At 41.4% G+C, this 23,487-nt stretch overlaps 1 protein-coding gene across 1 annotated transcript in view; it reads right to left on the reverse strand.

Annotated features, from left to right (window-relative positions):
* fgd6 (FYVE, RhoGEF and PH domain containing 6) overlaps nt 1–23,258 on the reverse strand; it is a 32,132-nt gene extending 8,874 nt beyond the window's left edge. The window contains exons 1-6 of the mRNA XM_026146937.1: nt 22,989–23,258; nt 19,256–21,305; nt 8,770–8,881; nt 5,390–5,457; nt 5,281–5,311; nt 438–589 (exon numbers count right to left, since the gene is read on the reverse strand). Coding sequence (XP_026002722.1) covers nt 438–589; nt 5,281–5,311; nt 5,390–5,457; nt 8,770–8,881; nt 19,256–21,305; nt 22,989–22,998 — 2,423 coding nt within the window. The 5' untranslated portion in view covers nt 22,999–23,258. The remainder of the gene's footprint in view (nt 1–437; nt 590–5,280; nt 5,312–5,389; nt 5,458–8,769; nt 8,882–19,255; nt 21,306–22,988) is intronic.
* Between the last annotated feature and the right edge of the window lie 229 nt (nt 23,259–23,487).

A 23,487-nucleotide genomic window follows, 5' to 3' on the forward strand; every position in this document is an offset into this window, starting at 1 on the left:
TTAAATATGTTTTCATATTTTTGGGTCAATAAAACCCATTTTTTGAATTAAAACCACCTGTGTCCTTTATGCTTTACTGCTTGGTCCCTGACACCTGCGTTGGTGTGCAATTTAGCACACCAAAACATTTGATTTGAAAAATGATGCCAGAAGAAGATGAAGAAGTAGCAGGAAATGAAATGGAGATAACTACAGCTCTGAACAGGCCAATCACAGTCACTGTGGACTGCATTAATGTGACAAGTAGTTACATTTAGGGAAGTGTATGTCAGGATGGATTTGTGGATATAATGTAACTGCTGCTTTCATCTTCCATCTTTTCCATCTCTATAAAAGGAACCTTATGTTCCACTTTTAAAGCCTTATAAGGTGTAGTTCAGTACAAAGATGCTTTTTGTGCTGTGATAGTGAGAAAGAAAACTGTGTGTTTGTGTTACCAGTGTGCCACTCTCTCCTCCAGCTCTCTCAGCAGGTCTTTGTTGAGCTGGTACAGCTGAGGCAGGTAGTACAGGATCTGACAGAGGATCCGCTCATCTACCACCGGCTTCCCATTCTGACGGGTTGCCTTGGCAACGGCATCCCGAAAATCCTGGAGAGAAACGCATGGGTTAATTCTTCTAACAAAACTTTGCACACACACAGACACAGCTGGGCAGTCTGGAAGTGACACATGGCGACAAACTTTACTACAACTGATCAGGAGCACCTCATAAACTGCCCGCTCCTCCACCCTCCCCGTCCACACCTCTGCACATATTTTATGACACACACACATCCACCCCCACCCACACACATGGAGCTGAGTCAGCACTTTGACTTTGTCCAGCATGCCAACACACACATCCACCTGGAAGGAAGTAGGGAGGTGACAAGGAATCCCGACGTCCTGGATAACTCGCGCTCTCTCACTCACAAATATATCCACTGCTTGGCATTACAGACGATAAGCACAGTTTGTACAACAATTAGCAAAACACAATATTATAATCGTAGCTGTCATGTGTTTGTTTAGCTCGTGGCCCATTTATCTTATTGCCTTTGTAAAACCAGATATCCCTCTTTATCTGGGACTGAATGGCATTTTCATTCCTTGTCCCACACCTCAACTCCTTATTTGGGAAAGCGCTTTTTTTAAAGTCTCATTTTTACCCAAAATATATAAAGGGAAGGCTTTTTATTCTAGACAGAATTTTGCTGAAAAAAATCACAAGCTCTTCATATTTTGTTGAATATAACAAAAACAACCACAAAGAAATGAAGCAGCAGTATATTCTGAGAAATATGTCTGTTTAGCTGCACCACAGCGTCACCTTTGAGAGAAATACATTATGACTGTCCAGATGCCCGGAAAGATAAACTCACCACGCAACACACAATAAAATACAATCTCAGAACAAATATAACGCACACGTATTTGCTGTTATTTGCCACAACTACAGATAAACAAAATGTTCACCACCTCAAACATGGATTTATTTGTTAGATATTTATGTATTAAGCTTCTATTTGTATTACATTTATATCTTGTGCTGTTTTGTTTGGTGTTTTTACCTTAATGGGTCATTTTGTTCTGCCATATTGTATTGATTTTATTGCGCTATTCTGCTTTATTTATGTTGTGTTTAATGTGACAAATAAAGCTTATCTTAGCTCCATCCATCTATTTTATTCTGCTTATCCAATTCACGTTTGCATGGAGGGTAGAGCCCATCTCACCTGTCATAGGGCAAAAGGTCAATTATAGTCTATTTAGCATCACCAACGAACCTGACCTCATCTGTGCTTTTGGACTCTGGCAGGAAGCCGGAGCACCCGGAGAGAACTCCTTGCTGTGAGGCAACAGTGCTAACCACTTAACCACCGTGCCGCCCCCTATCTTAGCTCATCTTAACTAATTAGCATGTGTACCCAGAATGGACATTGTGTGGATATACAGCCAATTTACAACCAAATAATCACATGAAAATTAATTAGTGGCTCTAATCTCTATCGTAGCCTCTCCTTTCACTCTTCAACTAAACTCAGATGTGAAGGGACAGTTTTCTTTTAAAAGCCATGACTGGCTGACCAGATGTATCCCAGAAAACAACAGCCGTGAGACTTTAGTGCTTCCATGCATTCATTTTGAAACTTTTAATAAGTGATCCCTTCATTTTGGTGTTTAGGTGATAATTAAGGAGAGCAGAATCTAACATTAAATCAACCATGACCCCTAAATCCCTAAAAATATGAGCGCGGTATTTCATTACAGGACAATATAAAGCACATCAAACATTCAGGCCTGTAACATTTCTTTAGTTGGCCTGCTCTCGCCAACACTCCAACACAAAATATTGTCAGGGATGACTCAGTTGACTTGAACGTCACTTTGTGCCCACACGTCTGTAAAGCAGCACCTCTGTGGGCTTTGACCCACTGAACTCTCAGATGAGCATTCATCTTTTCTAATGAAGGTTTTTGCACTGAAGCCCTGCTAGAACCTCCTTTCTTTGACTGTTTTATGCCGAAACAGCCTGATCACATGACCTCACTGATATTCCAAGTCAACGTTTTAAAAGGTGTAACTTTCCTTTTAACTTTACGCCCATCAACCACACTCTTCCAGCCTTTTAGGACCCCTAAAACAATTCATCCTTCTTTCCCACTGTCCTTCCTCAGGTGAAGGATAATGCTCTGATCACCGTTTTCATTTACTGTTCCAGCAGTTTGGTAGAAACTCTAAACTCTAAAATCTAAAACATTAAAAAAATAAAACAAAACATGAATGTGCAGCTCTTTTGACACAATAACATAATTAACAGAATCAATCTTTCAGCACATCTCAAAGCATGGCTGGATGTTAAATGCTTCATTGTTCTGTGTCTCTTTCTGGAAGTTTCTGCATCTGCTGTTTCTCAACACATTATTCAGATTTTCCTTTTAATTTGTCTCATCTGTTATTCAAAAAAGGATTTGCATATGATCTCCATTATGTTACTCGCTAATGTTTTACCTAATGTACAGATTAGACAGATAATGAACCTCTCTGAACCTAACTCAAAAAGCTAGATAGAGTTGAAACACTTAAACTAAAACCTTATTATCGCACATATAAAACACCTACATATGTTGTTATTGTATATTTTAAAGCGGTTCCTAGCAGGACATGAGGATCTAACAAATGGGGAATGAAAATCTCTGGTCCTACAGGTAAATCGACAACCTGCAGTTAAAACAAAGACAGAGGTCGACTGGGGAGAAACAAAAAAAAAAAAGAATTAAAAAATTAAACAACTGGATGAACATACCACAAATATGCAGTACACTCATGAGCCCACGCACCTACCTGCACACACACACACACACACACACTGAGGATTATCTGAGGCATGTGCGTGTCTGGAGGTCGCCTCTGTGGCCTGAGGAAGCAGCTGCTGCGCGCCCGGGCTGGCCGCGGAGAGGGAAGAATGCGATCTGACCTCCTTTCTTGGACAGAGGTCTGCACCTCGCCCTCCCCCGTCAGCCACAGGGCGGCGTTTTCTACTAATCCCACGGCGGTTTCACTAAAGCCATGTCTGAGGCGGAAAGACAGGTGGGCCCTCGGCGTGGGTCATCTGAACCCGCTCACCTGGGATTCCCCCTGGGAACAACGCCTGCTGCAGTCCGTCCTTGGACTAAACTTAAACAAAGGCACAGCTTTCCTGTCTAAACGTCTGAGCTGAAAGTTGAACAATCGATAAATCAGCTGACAGAAAATTAATCAGCAACACTCAATGAGCCAAACTAAGGTCAAATACAGTAATAAATCATTTTATTACTGCCCTCATGAGTGCTTATGAGTGGACTGGTGTGAGGTGAGTGGGTAAATCTGTATTAAGTCATAACATCTGCCTGGTTCTTCACTCTCTTTTTTAACAGGGATTTAATACACTGGCAAAAACACCAGGAAGAGGGCAGTCGCAGGCAGCCAGCTCTGGTGAGCAAAGCAAATATTGTGTTGGTGTGGCTGCTAGTTTTCCATGAGGTGTGCACTGGTGCACGGTGATAAGCGCCACAGTTGAGGTTATTTGCGCCTGATGTTATCCCTCAGAAGCCCCCAGAGGTTGCAGTACGATGGCTGCACTCCTGGGCTGAATCACCATCTTCAGTACAGTACAGTAAGGACTAACCCAGGTTGTAGCTAGAAACCGAACTCCGGATTTCACTGTTGTTTTGAAGTTTTGATTCTTGTAGTTTGTGTTTTTGGATTCTGTTTGGATTTTTTTAAATGTCACTCTCCTCTTTGTTTTTCTTCTCATCGGTTCCCGATTGTCTCCATTTTCACTCAGTATTTGTTTTTTTGGTTGATTGTTCTCTTCCTGTTTTACTTAGGTAGTTGGTTTTCTTTCAAGTCTTGTTTTTGCTTTTACTTCCTCTTTTGTGACCATCTGTTTCGCCCTCATTGGTTAATTACTTTCACCTGCCTCTCACTCCCTTCCTGTTAGTATAAATAATCCCGCCTTCCTTTTGTTGAAACGCCTTTTTGTCTCATCTTCTTTGGATTTTGTTGGACTTTTGTGTTTCATTTTGAACTTTTCATCAGCCACAACAAAAGGCTCTTCTTTTGTTGAATATTCAGCTTGAGGTTTCCATCCTTTTCTTCCTCTCCACATCAAACCTGACACTCATCACGTGTGATGATCCTCCTCCACATGAAAGATTTCTCTTTCTATCGATGCTTTATAGTTCAAATCAGTAATAGTCAGCAGATTTGTTAGCAGCATAACTGCAGTTAATTGCAATATTCAAAAAAATCACTGGGCCATCACACACAAATGTCTGCAGGACAACTCTCCCAAAATATGTCAAACAGACTAAACGAGCCACCAGGCAAACTCCACAGCCCACAGCTCATTCTTTTTCTTGTGCCTACACTCTTCTCTCAGTGCATCTCTGTAATGGATCTGATCAAAGCACCTCCTCCCCCACCTTGTGGCCATGCATTTATCTGCCCACCACGGCCCCCCAGAAAACCAGAAACACTCCGTTGCAGCAACTTTAAAAGCCTCAGCTGTAGATTGTAACTGCATTAATCAACTCAGCCAGGGCACTCGAGCAAAGACAACTGCAGTCAAGGGCCCACTAATTCAAATCCATCCTAGGGAAAAGGCTTTGATCACCACTCAAGACAGTTACAGCACAGTGCCAGCACCAAAACATACAGTGCTGCTTATTATGCTGGGCACTCTCTTTGCTCTGGATGCTAAATTAAGTCATGGAAATCCTCCTTTAATAAAAGTCTTGACTGAACAAGACACTTACTATGTGCAGAAGCTTCAGGACATCCACAAACCTGATAAAAGAGAGAAACACGTCCGTTAGACAGCCACGGATTACAGTACAGATGCTACCTCGTGACTGAAGCACTTACACTTTCTCCGAGCTCATGATCTCCTGGGCGATGTGCACCACCTTCTTCCTCTTCATCTCGTCTTCTTGCTAAAGTTTCACAAAAAAAGACAAAACACAGACGGTCAGGACGGTGCCAGGGAGACGCCGGCGCCAAAACAGTTTAAAGTTAACTCACAGGTTCGCTGCAAATCACCATGATCACCGGTGCTGGTGTTTAAAGACCATTAAGGTTCTTTCAAACAACATAAAGCAGGAACCTTTCCCTCCTCTCTGCCTGTCTCCTCTCCCCATCTCTCTCCAACAGTGTGCTGTTGAATGGGAAAGGGGGAGGGGGGATTCTCTTTGACTTAATTTGGACGCCGGCCTTGGCCCCTGCTTGACCGAAATGGCCGACTGGTCCTATCGGAGCCTGTATTTGTGATACCCCGGCGCTCTGAGAGCCATCAGACACAGGTGCTGACAGTATTGACTCTTTCAGCCATTGAGGGAGCTATTCCTGAACCTGTAGCCCTTCTGTGTTTGCTCAACATCCCCCACTTTCAACACACAAACACACCCACTTCTGAAAAGCTTTTAAAGGCAACAAACACACTCGGCAGGATGCATGTGAGCACATAGCCTCCAGCTGCTGCGGTGACAGTTGAGTCACCGGGAGAGATACGAGTCGTCCGTTGTGACCTGTAAATGATCTGCCAGCTTCACATGCTGACATCATATTTTAAGAGCGCTTGGAGATGTTTTTCCATAGATGTTTCCCTGGAAATATGCTCACTTCAGCCCTTGTAATAATTCTGTAGCATTTTCCACTAAGTGTGAATAAAAACAGCCACTTTAAGACTATGGTTTCCGATTAGTGTGGTTGGGAATGAGACTAAAAATAAAATTTCTCTGTTTTTCTTGTTTTAACCTCTTCAAGTGTCTAAAAACTACAAATAGTGGAGTCTTAGTAATCTTGCTATAGGTGATAGTCACCATTAATGTGACTATTGTGGCTCGGGCCACAGACTGTATATAAAAGAGGGATGGAGCCTCTAGGTCTAAAGAGGAATTAGTAGAAGTAGCTTCTGAATGAGCATGTCCCCTCTGAGACTCACCCCTGACTCGTGATGTTGGGCGAACACCAAATCGTTCAAGTGGACATGAAGCACTACATGTATAAAGGCTAATTTTCACCATGGAGCCTTGCTCTAAATTACTGTTTATAGCTTATAGTTTATGCTAGCTAACTAATAACAGAACTGGTAACACAGTAGAAAACCACAACACTAAAGCTAAAAAGCAGTCTAAGGCGGCCACTTTTTGCTGCCATAAAATTAACATAAAAGTCATTTTATGCAACAATGACTTTTATGGTAATAAGAAGCATATACTGTCCACTGCCACTCTCTGTCTTTTTAGCAAAAAGGGTTGTTTTTGTTTTTTTTGCTAGCTGCACTGAAACAGAAAAATCCACCTGTTACTCTTAATGTTCACTTTTGTAAAGCACTTGAGGACTCTGTCCTGTCTTTCTCCCCTCATTCCCAACTGGTTTTGGCAGATGCCAGCCCCTGCCTGAGCCTGGTTCTGCTGGAGGTTTCCTACTGTTAAAAGAGAGTTTTTCCTTCCCACTGTTGCCAGGTGTTTGCTCATAGGGGGGGTCTGATTGACCAAAACAACAAGCTGAAGTCAAGACTGTGGACCTCTGTGGATCAGCAGATGTCCACGGAAGAGATCAGCATTATTTCATGCAATAAAATGGTCTATCCAAACAGTTTACAACATGCGCATCACAGAACAAACAGTTTCTTAGCGAAGCACGATTGGGAATCTTGATATCCATCATGATGTCCACAGGGAAAACAGACTGATGTATTCAACGTAGGACCCCCCCCCCCGAAAAAAAAGCCAAACCCTCCGAGGAAGAGATGCCACACTTGTTGGAAACATTATCTCACTGAGTAGATAAAGTCATAATAGAATTGAGGAAAAATGAAGCCCAACTGTAAGTGAAGGAGAAAATAATCTCCAAGTTACAGTGCAGATTGTGGATTGTATTTTTTTTGTAACACAAAGGTGTTTTTTTTGTTTCTCAATACATATAGTGACTCCTGTCCACTTTAAAGTACTAATAGGTGACTTTGTGCAGTCACATCTTTTATATATAGTCTATAAGTCACAGTAGCTTCACCCGCTCCTTGAATAACAAGGAGTCACATGTCAATGTTTGATTGAAAGTAAACAAGGAAATCTTCCACTTGAATCAGACATTTTTCTAACTGCATTAGGACTGCATTCATTATATTTCATTATAGACATGGTCAGCTAGAGACCACCAGCTGAGTAGTGATTCCTGTTATACTTCCCTGAAAATCTACTCCAAGTCCTCCTCCTGGGCTGCAGTCATAGCTGGTGCACTGTAATGTAAGTTCTCCAGACGAGTCCACGTGGTCATGAAAACAAGCGGGCACACAGACGCTCACCCTCTAATGATGACATTTATGTTACTCTGAGGCGAAAGTATAAACGAGGCTTTAACCTATACTCAACTCCTGAGTGGACCGTTGTGTTTTCCTATCACATTCATATTCATTTATTCATTTGGGTCAACAGATTAAAAAAAAATCTTAATCTGTGAGTTAATGATTAATCCTGATCTCAGTATTATGATTTCGACATAACCAAGCTATAGTTTGAAGACATTAAAATGGGACCTCTTACACTACTTTCAAACTCCATATTTGTTTCTTGGATTGCATTGGAGATTTCAACATAGAAATTATTATATATTGTTATAATATAAAGAATATATATTATTCTTTATAGTTTTTTAAAGGTGAACTTTATGTTAACATTAATTGATGTATTATATTTATTAGTATATTTCATTTCCTGGAATCTACTACAGTAGCTTTGCATGACTAGTATTTTAAAATCATCCTCCTTTCTCTATTACTGAGCTGTGACACAGTTCTTAAGTTCTGAAACAAGCTTTTCAGCCCCTCCCCCTTTACCCCACATTTCTTCTGATTGGCTACCCCTCATAAATATGACCAGATTAGGCATATCCACTCTCTTTAACGTCATACAGAAGCAAGAGAAGGAAAAAAAATGGCTGAAAATAAGTGTTTAGAGCCTTTCGTAGCTGCAAAGACACTCTGCTGGAAGAATTTGAGAACCAAGACGTTTGACTGGATGTTCATTATAATAATTACACTGGTGAAAGCATGAGGCATGATGGTAAGTAAATATTATAAATGTTTATGGATTGTGGTATCAGAGTAACATGCATGGAAATGATCAGTCATCAGGTACTGGGAGAAGTTTCAGTTTAAATTCAACCCTAATTACTTTATTGCTCACATTGAGTCATTTTATTGTCTGAATTCCCCTGATGTTACAGACGGAGTTTCATTATAGTACCTGTCTGTCTGCCTCGTCCAAGTGCTCCTTGCTAGAGGTGGAGCTGTTGTCCTCGTCATCTGAGCTGTGGATCTCCTCCTCCTCAGAGTGGACTTCCTGGATGAGGCAGCCGCTATTCGCCCAAACACAGACAGACAGAGATTAATTTAGCTTTTCTTAACAGGGAATGTTTAAATCTGTGAAAGGGAAGCAGGGCAGGGCTACAGAGTGGTGTGTGAGTTCAGAAAAACACTCCTTGGATAAATAAAGATTAAGGAAGCCTTGTGCAATAAGGGGGCCTAGACAAATTTAACACGCATATTTACTCATAGAAGTATGTGAGTCAAGACCGACACTTCTTCAGAGGTTTGGTATAACGGAAAATACTGATGAATACAATTAGACAATATTTTGGGTAGTCATGCAGACAGCGGTTAGGTAGGAATTGAAAATGAGGGGACGCCAAAAAATGTGTCCACAAAAAAAAGAATAAAACAACCAACTACTAGGTCTGGAGGTCTTCTCCAGGTCAAAGACCTTCACAGACACACTAATACACCACAATAAATCCCACTGCACTTTGATCATTTTAATACTGTTAATTTATTTTATTTACAGATGAGTTAATACAAGAAAACAACTGCATAATTTTTCCATATTTGCATATTAACAGATTATGGTATAAAATGCATCAGTAGTTTTAAGTTGCATGGATCGCAGATTTATCCGTTTTTTGTGAATATAAGCTGCTGACTGGTGAGCAGAATTTTCAGCTTGGTACGTTAGTGTTCATCAGTTAATCATAAAACATATTTAGTGCTTATAACAAATATATTATGCTAAATAAAGACAGATTTTTCCACAATGTATATGATAGTAAGAGTTAGTAAACCTCTATTAAAGTCTCCCTCTGCAGTCTGTTGTTTCTTAGATTCAGCATTGAAACGGAATTTAAAACAAAACATAGATGACATTCTGTCATCAACCCTCATCAACCACCAAGATCTCACTGCCTACAGACATTCAGTAACTCTCATTGGATAATGTTAATAAATATCTTTCACTAAATATGAACGTTTTCTACCTGTCCTTGTTTAAATTATGAAAGAAATTATTATGCCTGAGAATCTCTAGAATGTCGAATACTTTCCACTAAACAGTTGTCTTCTACTTTGGTTAGTTTTTTTAACAACCATTTAAAAAACATATTTTGCTTTTGTTTTATTTTTTACTGCAATTCCTGTAGAGTAGCTTTTATAGTGTTAATTCAGTATGTGCTACAAAATAAAAGCCTTTCCTTTACATTAGGTTTGTGGGCATTTTATTTTGAATTGTTCCAATCATGGCACTTCAAAGGAACAGCGCATCACAGGAACAGCCTGTGATGTCACAGTGCACATTCTACTGGAAAACCCTATAAATAGGGGAGACGTTCAACCGACTTTAGTGGATCTCAGATGGCAGAAACACAAAGCAACCTGGTTGTTAAAACAAAGACAAGGCGGACGCAGAGAAACGCACACGCACACGCTGACGCATCTACAATGGCAGAAGCAAAAATAGAAATGGTCATCACACCAAAACCTGAGGTTGATAAAGCCGCACAACCAAATACTAAAAAGTCTCCTGTGGCACAACCACCAAAGGAAACGGTTGTGAAACCAAAGAAACCAAAAAAGCAAAAACAGAAAAGAGTGGCTGAAGAACCAAGAAGAGCAATTACTCGGGCATATGCCCGGGCTCTTCTTGAAGCTCAAAACAGCACGGCTGATGGAGCAAACCCAAAAAATGAAGAAATGCTCCCCATTTCAAATGCAAAGGAGGACATGGAGAGAGAGAGAAATAGGAAGAACCCCAGCAGACCAAACCCTGTGCCTAATGGAGGGACTTGGGAATATCAACCCATTCCCACATTTAGACCCCCGTTTAATCCCTGGCACGAGATTGCTGCTCTCAGACACCAACTGGAAGCCTCCCAATACCATCAGAACGACCTTTACGGTAAAATGGTAGGTGCAAACAAGAGGGCCTCTTATCACCAGCTTCAGGTGAACAAACTTCGTGAAGAAATTCACGAGAACGAGAAAAATCACGAGGAAACGATCAAAGGCCTCATAGAGCAGCTGGAAGAGGCTTCTAGTAATAAGACCTATGACATCAGTGAGACAGACACTCTCGTGAGTGACAATGAAGCTATGGTCATATTGGATGAGGTGATTGCTACCCTGCAGGACCAAATCAGCCACCCTACCACAGAGCAGTGTGTGGAGTCTGCCACTCCAACCACAGAGGCTTCACACACTGACTCTGTAGGACTGAAGTCCTCTAAGGAGGCTGAATTTGAGCTCAAATGTAGGATTCAGCAAGAGCAGATTGAGATGCTCCAGAAACAGCTCCTAGCAGCTCAAAATCAGCTTGAAGAGCAGGCCGTTAAACATAGGCAGGAGCAGGAGACACTCAACCTGGAAATCAGTGACCTGAAATCCCAGCTCTGCCCCAACAAGGCCCTTCATGATTTGAAGCTAGAGTCTCTGGAGCGAGAGCTGAAAGGGGCCAAAGCTTCCTCACTTAAAATCCCACAGCAGCACAAAGAACAAAATTCCACTGCTGCAAATGAAATGCACAAATTTGAGCTTCCGAAAGAAAACGAGACTGGAGAACAGGACAAGATGGAAAAAGAGGACTCACTGCCATCCACTGCAAGGTCTCTGCAGGAGCCTCAGAAAGAAAAAGACACCACAGAACAACAGAAGATAGAAAAAGAAGAGTCAGCTGCATTTTCTGTACAGGAATCTTTGCAAAGTGTACAAGACAAACAGAAAATGCTCAATGTCAAGGTGGCTGAACTCAAGACTGAAGTCAAGAGCCTGCCAGAGATTCCGCCAAGTAAGAAGAAGAACAAGAAGAAGCGGAACTGTGCGCGTCCCCAATTTCACATAATTGGTGTCAACATCAAGTCCTAAAAATCATATTTATATACAACTAAATTGTCAGTGAACATTTGAACCCCTCTCGGTCAAGACAGAAGGCCACCCCTTCCTGAGCCCGGTTCTGTCAGAGGTTTCTCCCTATTAAGAGGGAGTTTTTCCTCTCCACTGTCGCCAAGTGCTTGCTCATAGGGGATTTGGGGGCTTTTTTTTAACACCAACCACTGAAAAGTTCACTGACATCAAATTTAAGACTCAGCAAATATGGAAATGGATCATTCGTCATCAAGTGAGGAATCATCCATTTAAAAACATGTTTGCTGAGTCATATTTAGTTGTATATAAATATGATTTCTGTCACACTAAGGCCAATCACAGACTAATTTGGACAATTGGTAAAAAATAAATAAATTGAAAAAATTGAAAAAAAGTAGTTGTGTCATTGTTTCGTGTAGATTTCAAATAACATGCCATTTTATGTCAACATATTTCTGTTACATTTGTAGTGCTCGTGGTTTTATATTCTTATGATCCTGTTTGTTTGATGAGTATATCCTTCTGCCTTACTTCACATATTTACTGCTGCTTGGCTAGCTTTAGTCATGCTAGCATCAGCACGGGTAGAAACAGATACACATCAGAGACATCACATGTAGCTTGTGTTTATGTTCAGAGTGACACCTGATTTAAAAGCAGGCAGCAAAGCACTGAGCAGCATATCAGTCAGCACAGAAAACAAATGCCATAAATGTCATCAATTAGGCTGGAATAGTTTGTTTCTAGTGGCTTCTATCATCGGTGCCACTTGTTCGCTATGTTGGTTGTTTGGATGCACAAATATTCAGCATCATAAAGAAAGGCCCAGTGTATCCTCTGATAAGGAGGTAATAAAGGAAGCGCTGAAGCTCCTTTCCTTATATCCAGTAAAAGAGCTGGTTGAGTTGTTCCTTTAGAGAACTCAACAGCTCTTGGAAAACTGCACAAATCTGCCTCCATGTGTTGTAAGATGTGGCTGCACTGGCGCATAAGATTTGGTAACAAGGATAACAGAGCTAATGAAATATTGTCTCATTACAACAAGTGTGATATTACTGTGTGGGAGAAGTAAATAAGACAGCCACACCTGGGCAATGGACCAAACCACTGGGAGCTATGTGAGTGACTAGTTGTTTTTTAAAATTGATTATTTACCAAAAATATGCATTACTGGTAAAAATTGGGGGGGGGGGGGGGTTCAGTTGACTTTCTTAGACTTTAAATGTAATTCAAATGAAAAAAAGAGGTGGAGCAGGTGGTGGGAGACACATGGTCATATAGTAAGGAGTTTTACGCCCCTTACTAGGAATTTTTTTATGCAAATCCAATCTTGCACAGGCAAACGCTCGTCTGCAAGCAACAGAGAAACAAAGCTGACAGCCAACCATTGCACAATCCCAAAATCAGACTAGTTCATAGTCGATACAGCATAGTATTGTGATATTTTATCGATACATGGACACCAAATCTGAATATTTTATTAAAAAATGAAAATACTCTGGGAATACTATGAACATAGAGCCAATCTCCTGCACCACCATCCTGAGAAAACCCTGAGCCACAAAAACATACATAACTGGAAACACTTTTTGAGAAAGCCACCTCCTAAATCAGAGCAAACATAAATTGGACAGCAACCTCCTTGCATCTACAAAAAAAAATATTGGCTACCTGGTGATTGTAGTGATTTTTTTTACACTCTGCAACTGATTGCAACCTGTAGTGATTAAATGGTTGCCCAGAGCTTTGAGCGTGTTGCACACTCACAATTGCACAGGTCACCTGATTAGAGGGAACACTTCTGCAAACAGTTGCAAAATGACTTCAAACGACTACAATCAACCTATTGAACAAGAAGGTTACTGAGTATAAATGTAATAGTTAAATGTGAATTTCTGGCTATGTACACAGCAAGAAATATGTGATTTTCAATAGTTTATCACAATTAATTACTGTATTATCAGAAAAAGATTGCATGTAATTACCAACATGACCATATTAAATTGCAGACTGACTCCTTCATATAGCAGGTTTTATTGACAGTATTGGTATGATTGACAAACTCACAGAATCTTTATCTTATTGGATAAAACAGATAGTGAACAAGTTTGAGGACATAACTTTCAGTTAGAAAAAGGTGATAAATCACAAGATACATTATTGGAATACTCCACTCTGCAAAATGCTGAAAATTGAAATAATATTATTATGAGTAAGGTACTTTGATAATATTGTATCGTGGAGAATCTGGTGTTTCCCTGAGCAGTCCTCTGATAAAAAGAACTGAGTAATACTTGTTCCATGATTTCAACTACAAAACCTTGAGAGTTTACTTTATCTTAAGACTCCCTTTTAGTCATTTTGGCCAAAACTAGAGATGATTAATTGCCCGGACCTACCTCTATAACACCCAGCTGTACATAATGTGCATTTGAAAAGTGATTATACTTTTGAGACCTGTCTTTCTCTTCATTGCACTTTTATCAGCCCTACGGCCATCAATGAAACAACATGCTGGCTCGGGTCTTCCCACAAACAGCGCTGTGTGCCAGGCACAAGCAGCAACATGTGTTTGTGCTGCTAATGTTTTGATCTGGCTCTCGCAGTCTCTTCTGTAGAATTAACCTGTCTGAGACTTCAGAACAGAAGGATTTAAAGCATCCTGATTTTGTCTCATCCTCTATGTCCTGCTGTCAGTTCCTATCCTAATCTTTGTGCAGAGTCTTGTGGACGTTGGGGTGTGGGGTATGAAAATAAATGGGTATCTCCCTTCACTCCCACCACGAATAGCCCACTCTGCCCACTTCCTTGCTTTTCCTATGTGTCTCTGTTACCTAAATTTCAATTCCCACTGACTCTACCTCCTTCTTTGTCTGCTTTTCTCTCCCTTATGCTTTCTCTGTAGTCGAGCGCTCCAGAATACTGGGTCAGGCACAGAGCGCCACTTGTTTACAGCCCGGGGCTACTTACATAAACTTAACAGGCTCGGATGCCTGGGAAACACTACAGATTCACTCGCTCCCTCTTTTTTCCTCTCTGACACACAAACACCCGGCAGACTGCTCTGCATACCAGACAGAATTAAGACGCAGAGCACATCTTAATTGTTTAGAAGACCACTTTCACAACAGTTTACCTCAGCGTTAGCTAAGGTGTCCTGACATGATCACCTGTATGAACAGAGGAAACAGGCACAAGGCCTGGATAAAGGGCTTAGATAAAAGGCTCATTGCCTCTGTTGGAGACTCTAATTACTTTGTCCTGTGGTGTCCCACAGGGCTCAATTCTGGGACCCCTGTTTTATGTTTTTTTTTATATATGTCTAGCTAGATTGTTGAGCATTTTACCAATTAGCACAATTTATTCACAGATGACAATCAGCTCATCCTGATTTTTCCTTTAAAAACACATGAAGTTTCTAAGTTATCAAGGCTAATGACACCCTAAAAGCAATCACATTTTAGAAAATGTGGTCCCAATGACATGATATATGCTGAGGACCCTGTCCTACAGTCGTCATTTTAATGGTTGTGATCTAGAGGTTACAGGGCTCGCAAAATTTCAAAATCCCTGGTAGCCCTTCGGGCAGGGACTCTTCAGTTTTTGGTAGCCCAAAATAAATTTAAGTAGCCCGAATAAAAAAGAGAACAATTTTTTTGATTGATGTTTTAACCAACAACACACCCGGCAGAACATTATGTTATTTACACGGGTGCACATAAGTGGTCCGCATGTGCGCATTCGCTGTCAAAATAAAAGACGTGCACCAGATAAGAAGTTGCAACGCGCGTTTGCGTCCATATAAAAGGCACTGTTTTTGTCCGCTAGAGTGGGATTTTCACGGCACATTCCGCACCACATCTCTGTGCGTTCATCATTTGTTTGAAGCCAGCTCACCTCCTGCAACCACTTTTCCGAGAATACGCGCTTCTTTTGTGGTTCGGACTCCTTCTGACATTTCTTTGGAGGTAGAGGAACACCAAAGTAATTGCTTAAAGGAGCTTCTTTGACATCTTTAAGAGTTCTAAACAAATGTCTGTCCTCCTCCAGAAAATCTTATGTACGCAAACACGCGTTGCAACTTCTCATCTTGTGCGCGTTTTTTATTTTGACAGCGAATGCGCACCTGCGAACCACTTATGTGCAGCCCTGGTTATTTAGTTCGTCATATCGCAGCCACAGAAATTCTTTTGTCCATGAAACCATAAAGCTGCACTTTCTTTTTGCCTTATAGTCTGATTTGTCATAACGTTTCCGTTTTGTGGTAAGCTTTTCTTTGGCTGTCACTTCTTCACCCTGACCTGTCTTATTTGGCTCAGCAGAACTGAAATATATATCCTGCTGCTTTTACACGCGCACTCACATAAGCTCAGCGATTCTCTGCGCGATCAACCTCTCACATGTTTAAGCTTGCTGCGGGAGAGTTCACTTTTCATGTTTGCATAGTAAGCTAACGATTGATAAGACGATGTCAGAGGAATTGGTGCGCAAATTATCGTCACTCACCAATCAGTACCGTCGCTCTCAGTTCACAGTTCGCGCGATTGCAAAGTGAAAGCAAAAAACAAGCGGAAATTCAAACGCGATTTCAATATGTCACATATTGACAGTGGCTCACCGATGCCAATGACATAATTACCCAGCTACATTTCCACTGGATGGAATTACGGAGAAGGAGGACTACTTCCAAATTATTTAAGTTCACCTCAGATCAACAGCCAGACAATGGAAACCTGGACACCAATCCCACAAACAAAGGCTTTCCCAAAGCCTTAACCTCAACACTACTGAAAATGTTTTGCATATCCTTAAAAGCCAGGTTTGCGCCAGGAAACCAACCATCTTAAACAAACTCTACGAAAAATTTACCAAGACGAGTGGCGAAATATCCAACCAGAATTATGCCAAAAGCTGATTAGAGAAAATCGAAATTAAATTCAAACTTGTGCACCTAATTCTTGTTTTTTAAATTCATTGAAGATGCTTACTGTACTAACATTCCACTGTGGAAAAAGAATAGTTCAAATAAATAACTAGAAGCCCAAATTACCATGACATTTACACCAATGCTGAGTGCATGTAAAGTTTTGTCCAGAACTGCAAACTTGCTCGAGGGCATTTTGTCATAATTTAGTCCCTACTCCCTAGCTGTTAATCTTTCCAAAATAATTCATGTACCATATTTGTCTACCTTTTTCATTTTTTATACTTCTTATTACATAAATACTTCTCTTTAAAACATCTCTTATGTGGCTCTTTTTGCAAACTCTGCTTTTCCACGAGTGTGAAAATTATTTAGCATGTACTCAGCATGAGAACAAACTCAGCCAAGCAAAGGAGAAAAATGGAGTGATGAGGTTAAGAAGAGGCTAAACATGGTGCGAGGGCGGGCAGGCAGAGGAGGAGAAAGGAGGCTGGTGGTTGCTAGAGGTTTATTTTCCCTGTTCTAGAGAGCTGTGTGGCGTTTCTGCGATTCTCAGACATTTCCTGCCCTGGCCACTGAAAATAACCCACAGGAAAACAGCCTGACCTGCTGCACATCAATGCTCTATTCAAATTCAATGTCTGACTGCCTCAAAGGCTGACTTTCACATGCTCTTGAACACAAATCGCTCGTTTCACCTGTCCAACCTGTTGCACACTGGCGGTTCATGCAATGAAGCTGTGGCTCACCTGGTATTACAGGACAGTAATAAAAGCTCGCTACATCAATTTGCAGGTCCTTTTTTCCCACATGGACAAAGAAAAGCATGCCATTGTTCCTGGTATAAAGATGCCCTTCTTATCTCACACTATAAAACATCTTTACTCTGCAGTATCACTTCAGAAAGATGATGAAAGAGAGGAAAAAAAGAGCTAATAGAAAAAAAGAGGATTAAAAAAATTATTTTAATCAATAGAGATAAATACTTAGAACTTTCTGCTTTTCTATTGAATGTGATTGTGAACCTAATATTTCACAGTTAAACAAAAACTAATAAGAATTTTAGTCTGAGACCACATACTTCTGCATGTGATGAGCTGCATGGCGCTAACACGTTGACGCGTTAACGCACGGGGCGATCCACGTTAACTCGCTAATGGAGATTTGCCGTGTTAATGCGGTTAAATAAATTATGGCATTAAAGTCATTTTAACGAGATTAACACTGACAGCACTGATATTTTCCAATTAAATATTGATATCCCATCAATAATGTACATTTGATCTTATATAACCGTGTAACCATTTCTTGTACGGTTTTTGTACAATTACAACGAATTCATTTTCCAAACATGATAAGACTTGATAAAGTTTTTATAAAGCTGTAAATAGATTTATACATTTTTTAGGTTCAGGACCTAAAACACGTGGGCATGTCCTTGGGGAGGTCCTGAAAGTAGTTAACGCTTGAGCTAGTCTGAATGAAACTTTTCACAAGCATCATCACACACACAGCGATTATTAGCATCTCTACGGTTTTAAAAAAAGATTGTATTAAATCCCAATTCTTATGATTTTCCTCTATGTTATGTTAATTTCACTATCCTAGTACGAATGAGATGTTATGTTCTCTGGTTGCATTTATTTCACATGTCATGTATGTAACTTCACCAAAATCTGTATCCACAACATGATTTTTGTACAAGTCACTGCTAAATACAGGATGAAGAATTAGGAGTAAAGAAATGTCACAGACATAAAGCATAACAGAGCTGCTGCATTTTATGGAAAATTCTGTTTTATTTAAAATGTTTTGTGGGTGTTATTAATCATTCCTGTATTGAGTAAAAATACAAATAGATAGTTTTTAAAAATATAAACAAAATACTGTGATGGCAGCAGTCTGAGTTTAAATGTGTCAAAGTGCTGCCGTCAGCCTGCAGGTAAATTGAAATTGAAAGCAAAGATATGAATCCAGGAGTACACAGTTTGTATTATAATTGGAGACCTTACATTACTGACCAAAGAAATCAATACATGTACTGATTTCACTGGTTAATAATTAAATTAACCCTAACCCTATATCATTCTGTTGTTAATCATTTATAAACAACCACGTTTTTGTCATCTGAATAAATACAGCAAAGATATTAGGAATAACAAGATAAATTAGTAGCTTTTCATCCTCCGTGCTTTAGGATCTTAACCAGCCCTCCTGAGGGCTAGAAGAGCTAAACTGCTGAGGATTAACCTACTTTAATCCTTCTAAAATAAATCCCCCAAATGACCAGAATCAGAAATAAACGGTCATGAGGCTCACTTGTTAGAGTGTGTACTGAGTCCGAGTCCTCTGCAGTGGCTTGGGTTTGATCCCTAAACTCCAGTGAACCAGGAAAATCTGACTCTTGAGATTTAAAATATCTTTTTAAAGAGCATGCAGACTGAGATTGGCAGCAGTGATTGGCTATCAACAAAATCAGTATACAAGAGATAAAAAGATAAACAGAAAAACAACTGTGTCACCACCCCGACTCCTTCTCCCTCCACCTTTCTGACTCTCTCTTAAACTGCTTCTATCAACTCAAATAGCTGAGAAAAAATTGATTAACAAAGCAGCGTACCTCTCATACTCATGTTCCTGACATCTGTGGTATGGATCCTGCACCTCGTAGATGTCTGCATCAGCTGCATCTGGGTCATGAGGCCAGCCCAGCCTGGCACTGTGAAACGGCAGATTCATGTATTCCGGGATTTCCTCATAGAGCGGGACGTTCTCATACTCCGCCAAGCCTTCTATGCCTTCTCCGCAAATATCAGCCTCCCCTATGCAGCTACTGGGCCTCTCCAGGCTCCTCTTGCCCCGGTTTGACTCGACGCTGGTGCAGTCCAGGGACTGCCCTCCCTTGGCAAGCAGCTTTGGCAGCATCTTCACTGACAGCCGGAGTTCCAGCAGCTTCCGGAAAGAGAGGCTCCTCTTTGGAGAGTTGGCCCGGGTTGCCAGGTCAGCTGCAGAGAAAGACTGCGCCCTCTGCTTGCCCCCCAGCACCGGGGCTCGACTCTTAGGCGGCACGCTGCTCCTGGTGGGGATCTGTCGACTGAAGAAGGTCACGTAGGGTCGCGAGAAGCGCCAGCTTGTTTTCTCCTGAGGAGGAGCGGGCAGCTCCCTCATTGGGGTGTTAGCATGTGGAGGTGCAGGAGGGCAGATGGAGGGTGGAGGAGGTGCGGGCAGGCTGTGTCTCTGCGGTTTTCTTGGCGGTGCCCTCGGCGACTGTTCCTCCTCAGCGGAGAAGGCTTTCCTGTCGTTCGCCAGAGGAGGGTGACAGCTGAGTTTGATCTGTTTAGGGAGGCTATGACTGATGGGGTACCGCTCAAAGTCGCCGTACCCATCCTCCTCATCTTCCTCGGCCCGGCGCGCCTCACCCTCTTTACTGTGGCTGACAGAGTCGGGCTGTGAGAGTAGGTCTAAGGAGTGGGAGTTGTTTTTGTTAAGATTGGGGTTTATGCGAAATGACCTGTGGAGATGAGGTGACAGAGAGGTTTGCCGAGGAGGCGGGACAGGCGCGTCAGCCTCATCGTCTCCTAAACCTGAGTCTTTTGGGGGTGAACTGTCATCACACGCATCCGGTTTGAGCTCCTCGCTCTCTGTACTGAGAGACAGAGCAGCTAGTTTCCCCTCAGCTTCCTTCATCTCAGTTCTTTGTTTCTGCTCCTCCACAAACTGCTCCTGAGCACCACCCTCCAGACCATCCTGCCTCACCAACGCCGGCTTTTTAAGTTTACGAGGCTGAGGGACTGGGAGAGGCTTGCTAGGAGCAGCGGGGACCTGCAGATCAGGGTGTGACTGGGTAGGAGACACTCTGCTGACAGTGTTGCTGCTTTCAGAGTACTCTGTAGGCAATTCAAGAGGAGAGATGCTTGAGAAGACAATGATGCCACCTATGACATCACAGGCTGACTTCAAGTGTGTGTTTTGGGCCTCCGTCGATACTTTAGAGACATCGAGCTCAGCAGCAGGGCTTTCCTGATTTTTTAAAGTTACTTCCTGCTCCTTAGTCCTCTGTACCTCCTTGCTTACCGGTCCCCTATCAAGGTGTTTCTGTCTCTGAGGTTTACCCCTGGGCTTTTTGCTAATCTGCACACTTTCACCCTTATCTTCCTCTTGATTTTCTCCACCCTTTCGTGGCTTTGACCCCACGAACCCCTCTTTGGAAATGCCATTCTCTAACAGCTCTTTGTGTGAATGTCCCCCAGCCTCAGATGTGCTCCCATTTTCCAGGGGCTGACACTGTGCACAGTCCCGGAGCCCACAGGAGCAGGTGGGAATGATGTAATCCGATTCACGTCTGCTAGCCTCAGATAATATCCCGTTTTTGGAGTTGAGAAGATTGAGGCCATCATCAAAAGCCTCCTGCTGTTCCTGAGATGGGATAAGCAGTTCAGCAGGCTTGGGTGGCGGCGGGGGTGAAACCAGGGGAGAAGAGGCAACAGAGTATTTGGGGATGCATGGTTTGGGGGCAACAGCCGGTTTTGCCCTCTTCAGAGTGGAAGGGGAGGGCTGGGAGACCGCCAAAGGCTGACAAATGAGTCCCGGTTTGGGAGCGACGGGTGGGGGTGAAGGTTTGGTAGTGACGGGGAGTTTAGGTTTGGGAGCTAATGGAGGCTTCTTTACACCTGTGTGTTAGAAAGAGAGGGAGTGTCAGACACAAAAGCCATGCCTCCTCTAATGTAAGCACAGGCAAGCTCAGGTCACAAGGTCACTGACAGGGCGAAGATAGGAAATGAGTAATTTTCAACTATTTTGCACCATCTTCCCCGTTATAACAAAGTATTTACTCATGAGTGTGAACTGACGTAGCTAATGTTTGAAGGTGGCAGCAAATCTAGATTATTTGATTCAAACATGCTTAATTTCTGACATATTTGGTATGGCTGGACCAGATTTCTTTGCATAGTTTGCATTTTCTGATAATTCTGAAAGCTTTTATTTATTTCTCTATCAGTTCAGTTTATATTTCTGATTGAAAATGTTCAGTGTTGTTGTTTAATGTTGTAGCAGTTCACTATAATAACCTTGGCGTTTACTGTATTATCTCTTCTTGGTCCAATTTTTCCTTAAATAAGTCACAGTTTATTCTTATTTGTCGATAGACCTGTGTACTCAAGAGCATTTCCTACTCTTCTTCATGACAGTTTGTTTTCCTGAAAAAAATCCTTGCTTAGCATTCCTAATCCTATTAGGAAATAATCTGATTAAATAAAGGTTAAAATAGAAAAAAAAAGTATAGTCGTTAATTTAAAAAAAAACCTCTGGTTTAGGATTGTAGGCTATATTTTCCACTCTATTGGTTCAAACTGTTGGCTGGCCGACACCACGAGAAGTCGAGTCATCGAGCGGATGTTTCGGAAAAGGCCAACGATCGAAAACCGCTCTCCGGTTGCAGCTGAAAGCCTGACTCCAACCAAATTCCCTTCAAAAACATCGCAAAACATTAATTCACTGTGACTGCAACCAGTAATAACTACTAATAAATAGTGATTGAATTTTTTTCTGATCACCGAGAACCACCCTTCAATTCGGCGCACACTTCATGTTAGTAAGCGTACACTTTGCGAAGTGCTTCACCCAAACTTAAGAAAAACCCCACGATGGATGGCGGTGTTGGTAAGAAGAGTGTGGATACACAACTTTTAATTTTATTGTTTCTTTCTGTTTTATCTATGAGCCGAATCTGTCAGCGTATGCAACAACAGCATGTAAAGTCATAAACTACACTCTGGAAGACACACAACCATATTTATTAAAGAAGCAACTTTAAATTCGCATGTTTTAAAACGGAATCTGGTGTTATGTTTAGTTCTATAAGGCAACGCCGGGCATATTTATTAAAACGTTTAAAAAGTATAACCCCCCAAATAAAATGAAAAGACTTTCATCCAGAGACATGTTTGCTGCTTTTCGTGAAATGTTTGGGCTGCAGCTTGATATTAAGTCCGACATGTTTCAGGAACAGCAGGACAGATGTTTTGAGACAAAGGATTTAACCCCCTCCAGCTGCAACAGAGGTTTAGATAACAAAAAGAAACTGCTGTTTTTCACTGAGTTTTTACAAAGCACTCAAACTGAGGTCGGAACAGTTCACCTTTATGTCTTTTTGGAAGCTGTTATTAAGAAAAACTGTAATTAACTCTGGCTGGATAAAAATAGAGTGGTGCTACCGACAGCTACAGCGTGGAAATTGACCATTTCTTTCTGAAAAAGTATCACGAATAAAACTAAAAGACATTACATGTACTTTTATTGCCACAAAATACGCTTGCAAAGCAGATTTTTTTCAGCTCCCCCACGACACAAACCTGTGCTCATGACTCCCGACTTGCTCCTCTCTCCATGAGTAAATTTACTTTCAATGGAATTGCGAGGAAATCTGCGTTTTTTCCTCCTTCGACATTATTGTCAGCGTGAAATCCGCTCCGTGGGTGAAACATGCAGATACATCTCTGTGGTTCCTTATCTCGCCAGCGGATGCGCGGATAAAGTCTTAATGCCTGCTACTTTTCCCATTTTTCCAAGTTTTCAGCCACGGTGCTTTTCCTCCAACTGTGTAAATCTAAATTGGACATAGCAAACAACAGATTTCCGGTCCTAGTTTACAAAATACATTACATTTCAAAGAAGACGTATAGAAAATTAAATTGTGAAGTAAAGCGTGTATGTTAGCACATTGTCTTCAAACATACGAGTCCATTGAAATATATCGCAATTGCAGTTGTTTTACTTAAAATCTTAGCACTCTACAGTGTTAAAAACATGAAGCATTTTATTTTGAAGATAACTTCCGTTTTTTTGCGCGCT

The sequence above is a fragment of the Astatotilapia calliptera genome, chromosome 17, assembly GCF_900246225.1.
Source record: "Astatotilapia calliptera chromosome 17, fAstCal1.2, whole genome shotgun sequence".
In the NCBI taxonomy this organism is placed as follows: Eukaryota; Metazoa; Chordata; class Actinopteri; order Cichliformes; family Cichlidae; genus Astatotilapia; species Astatotilapia calliptera.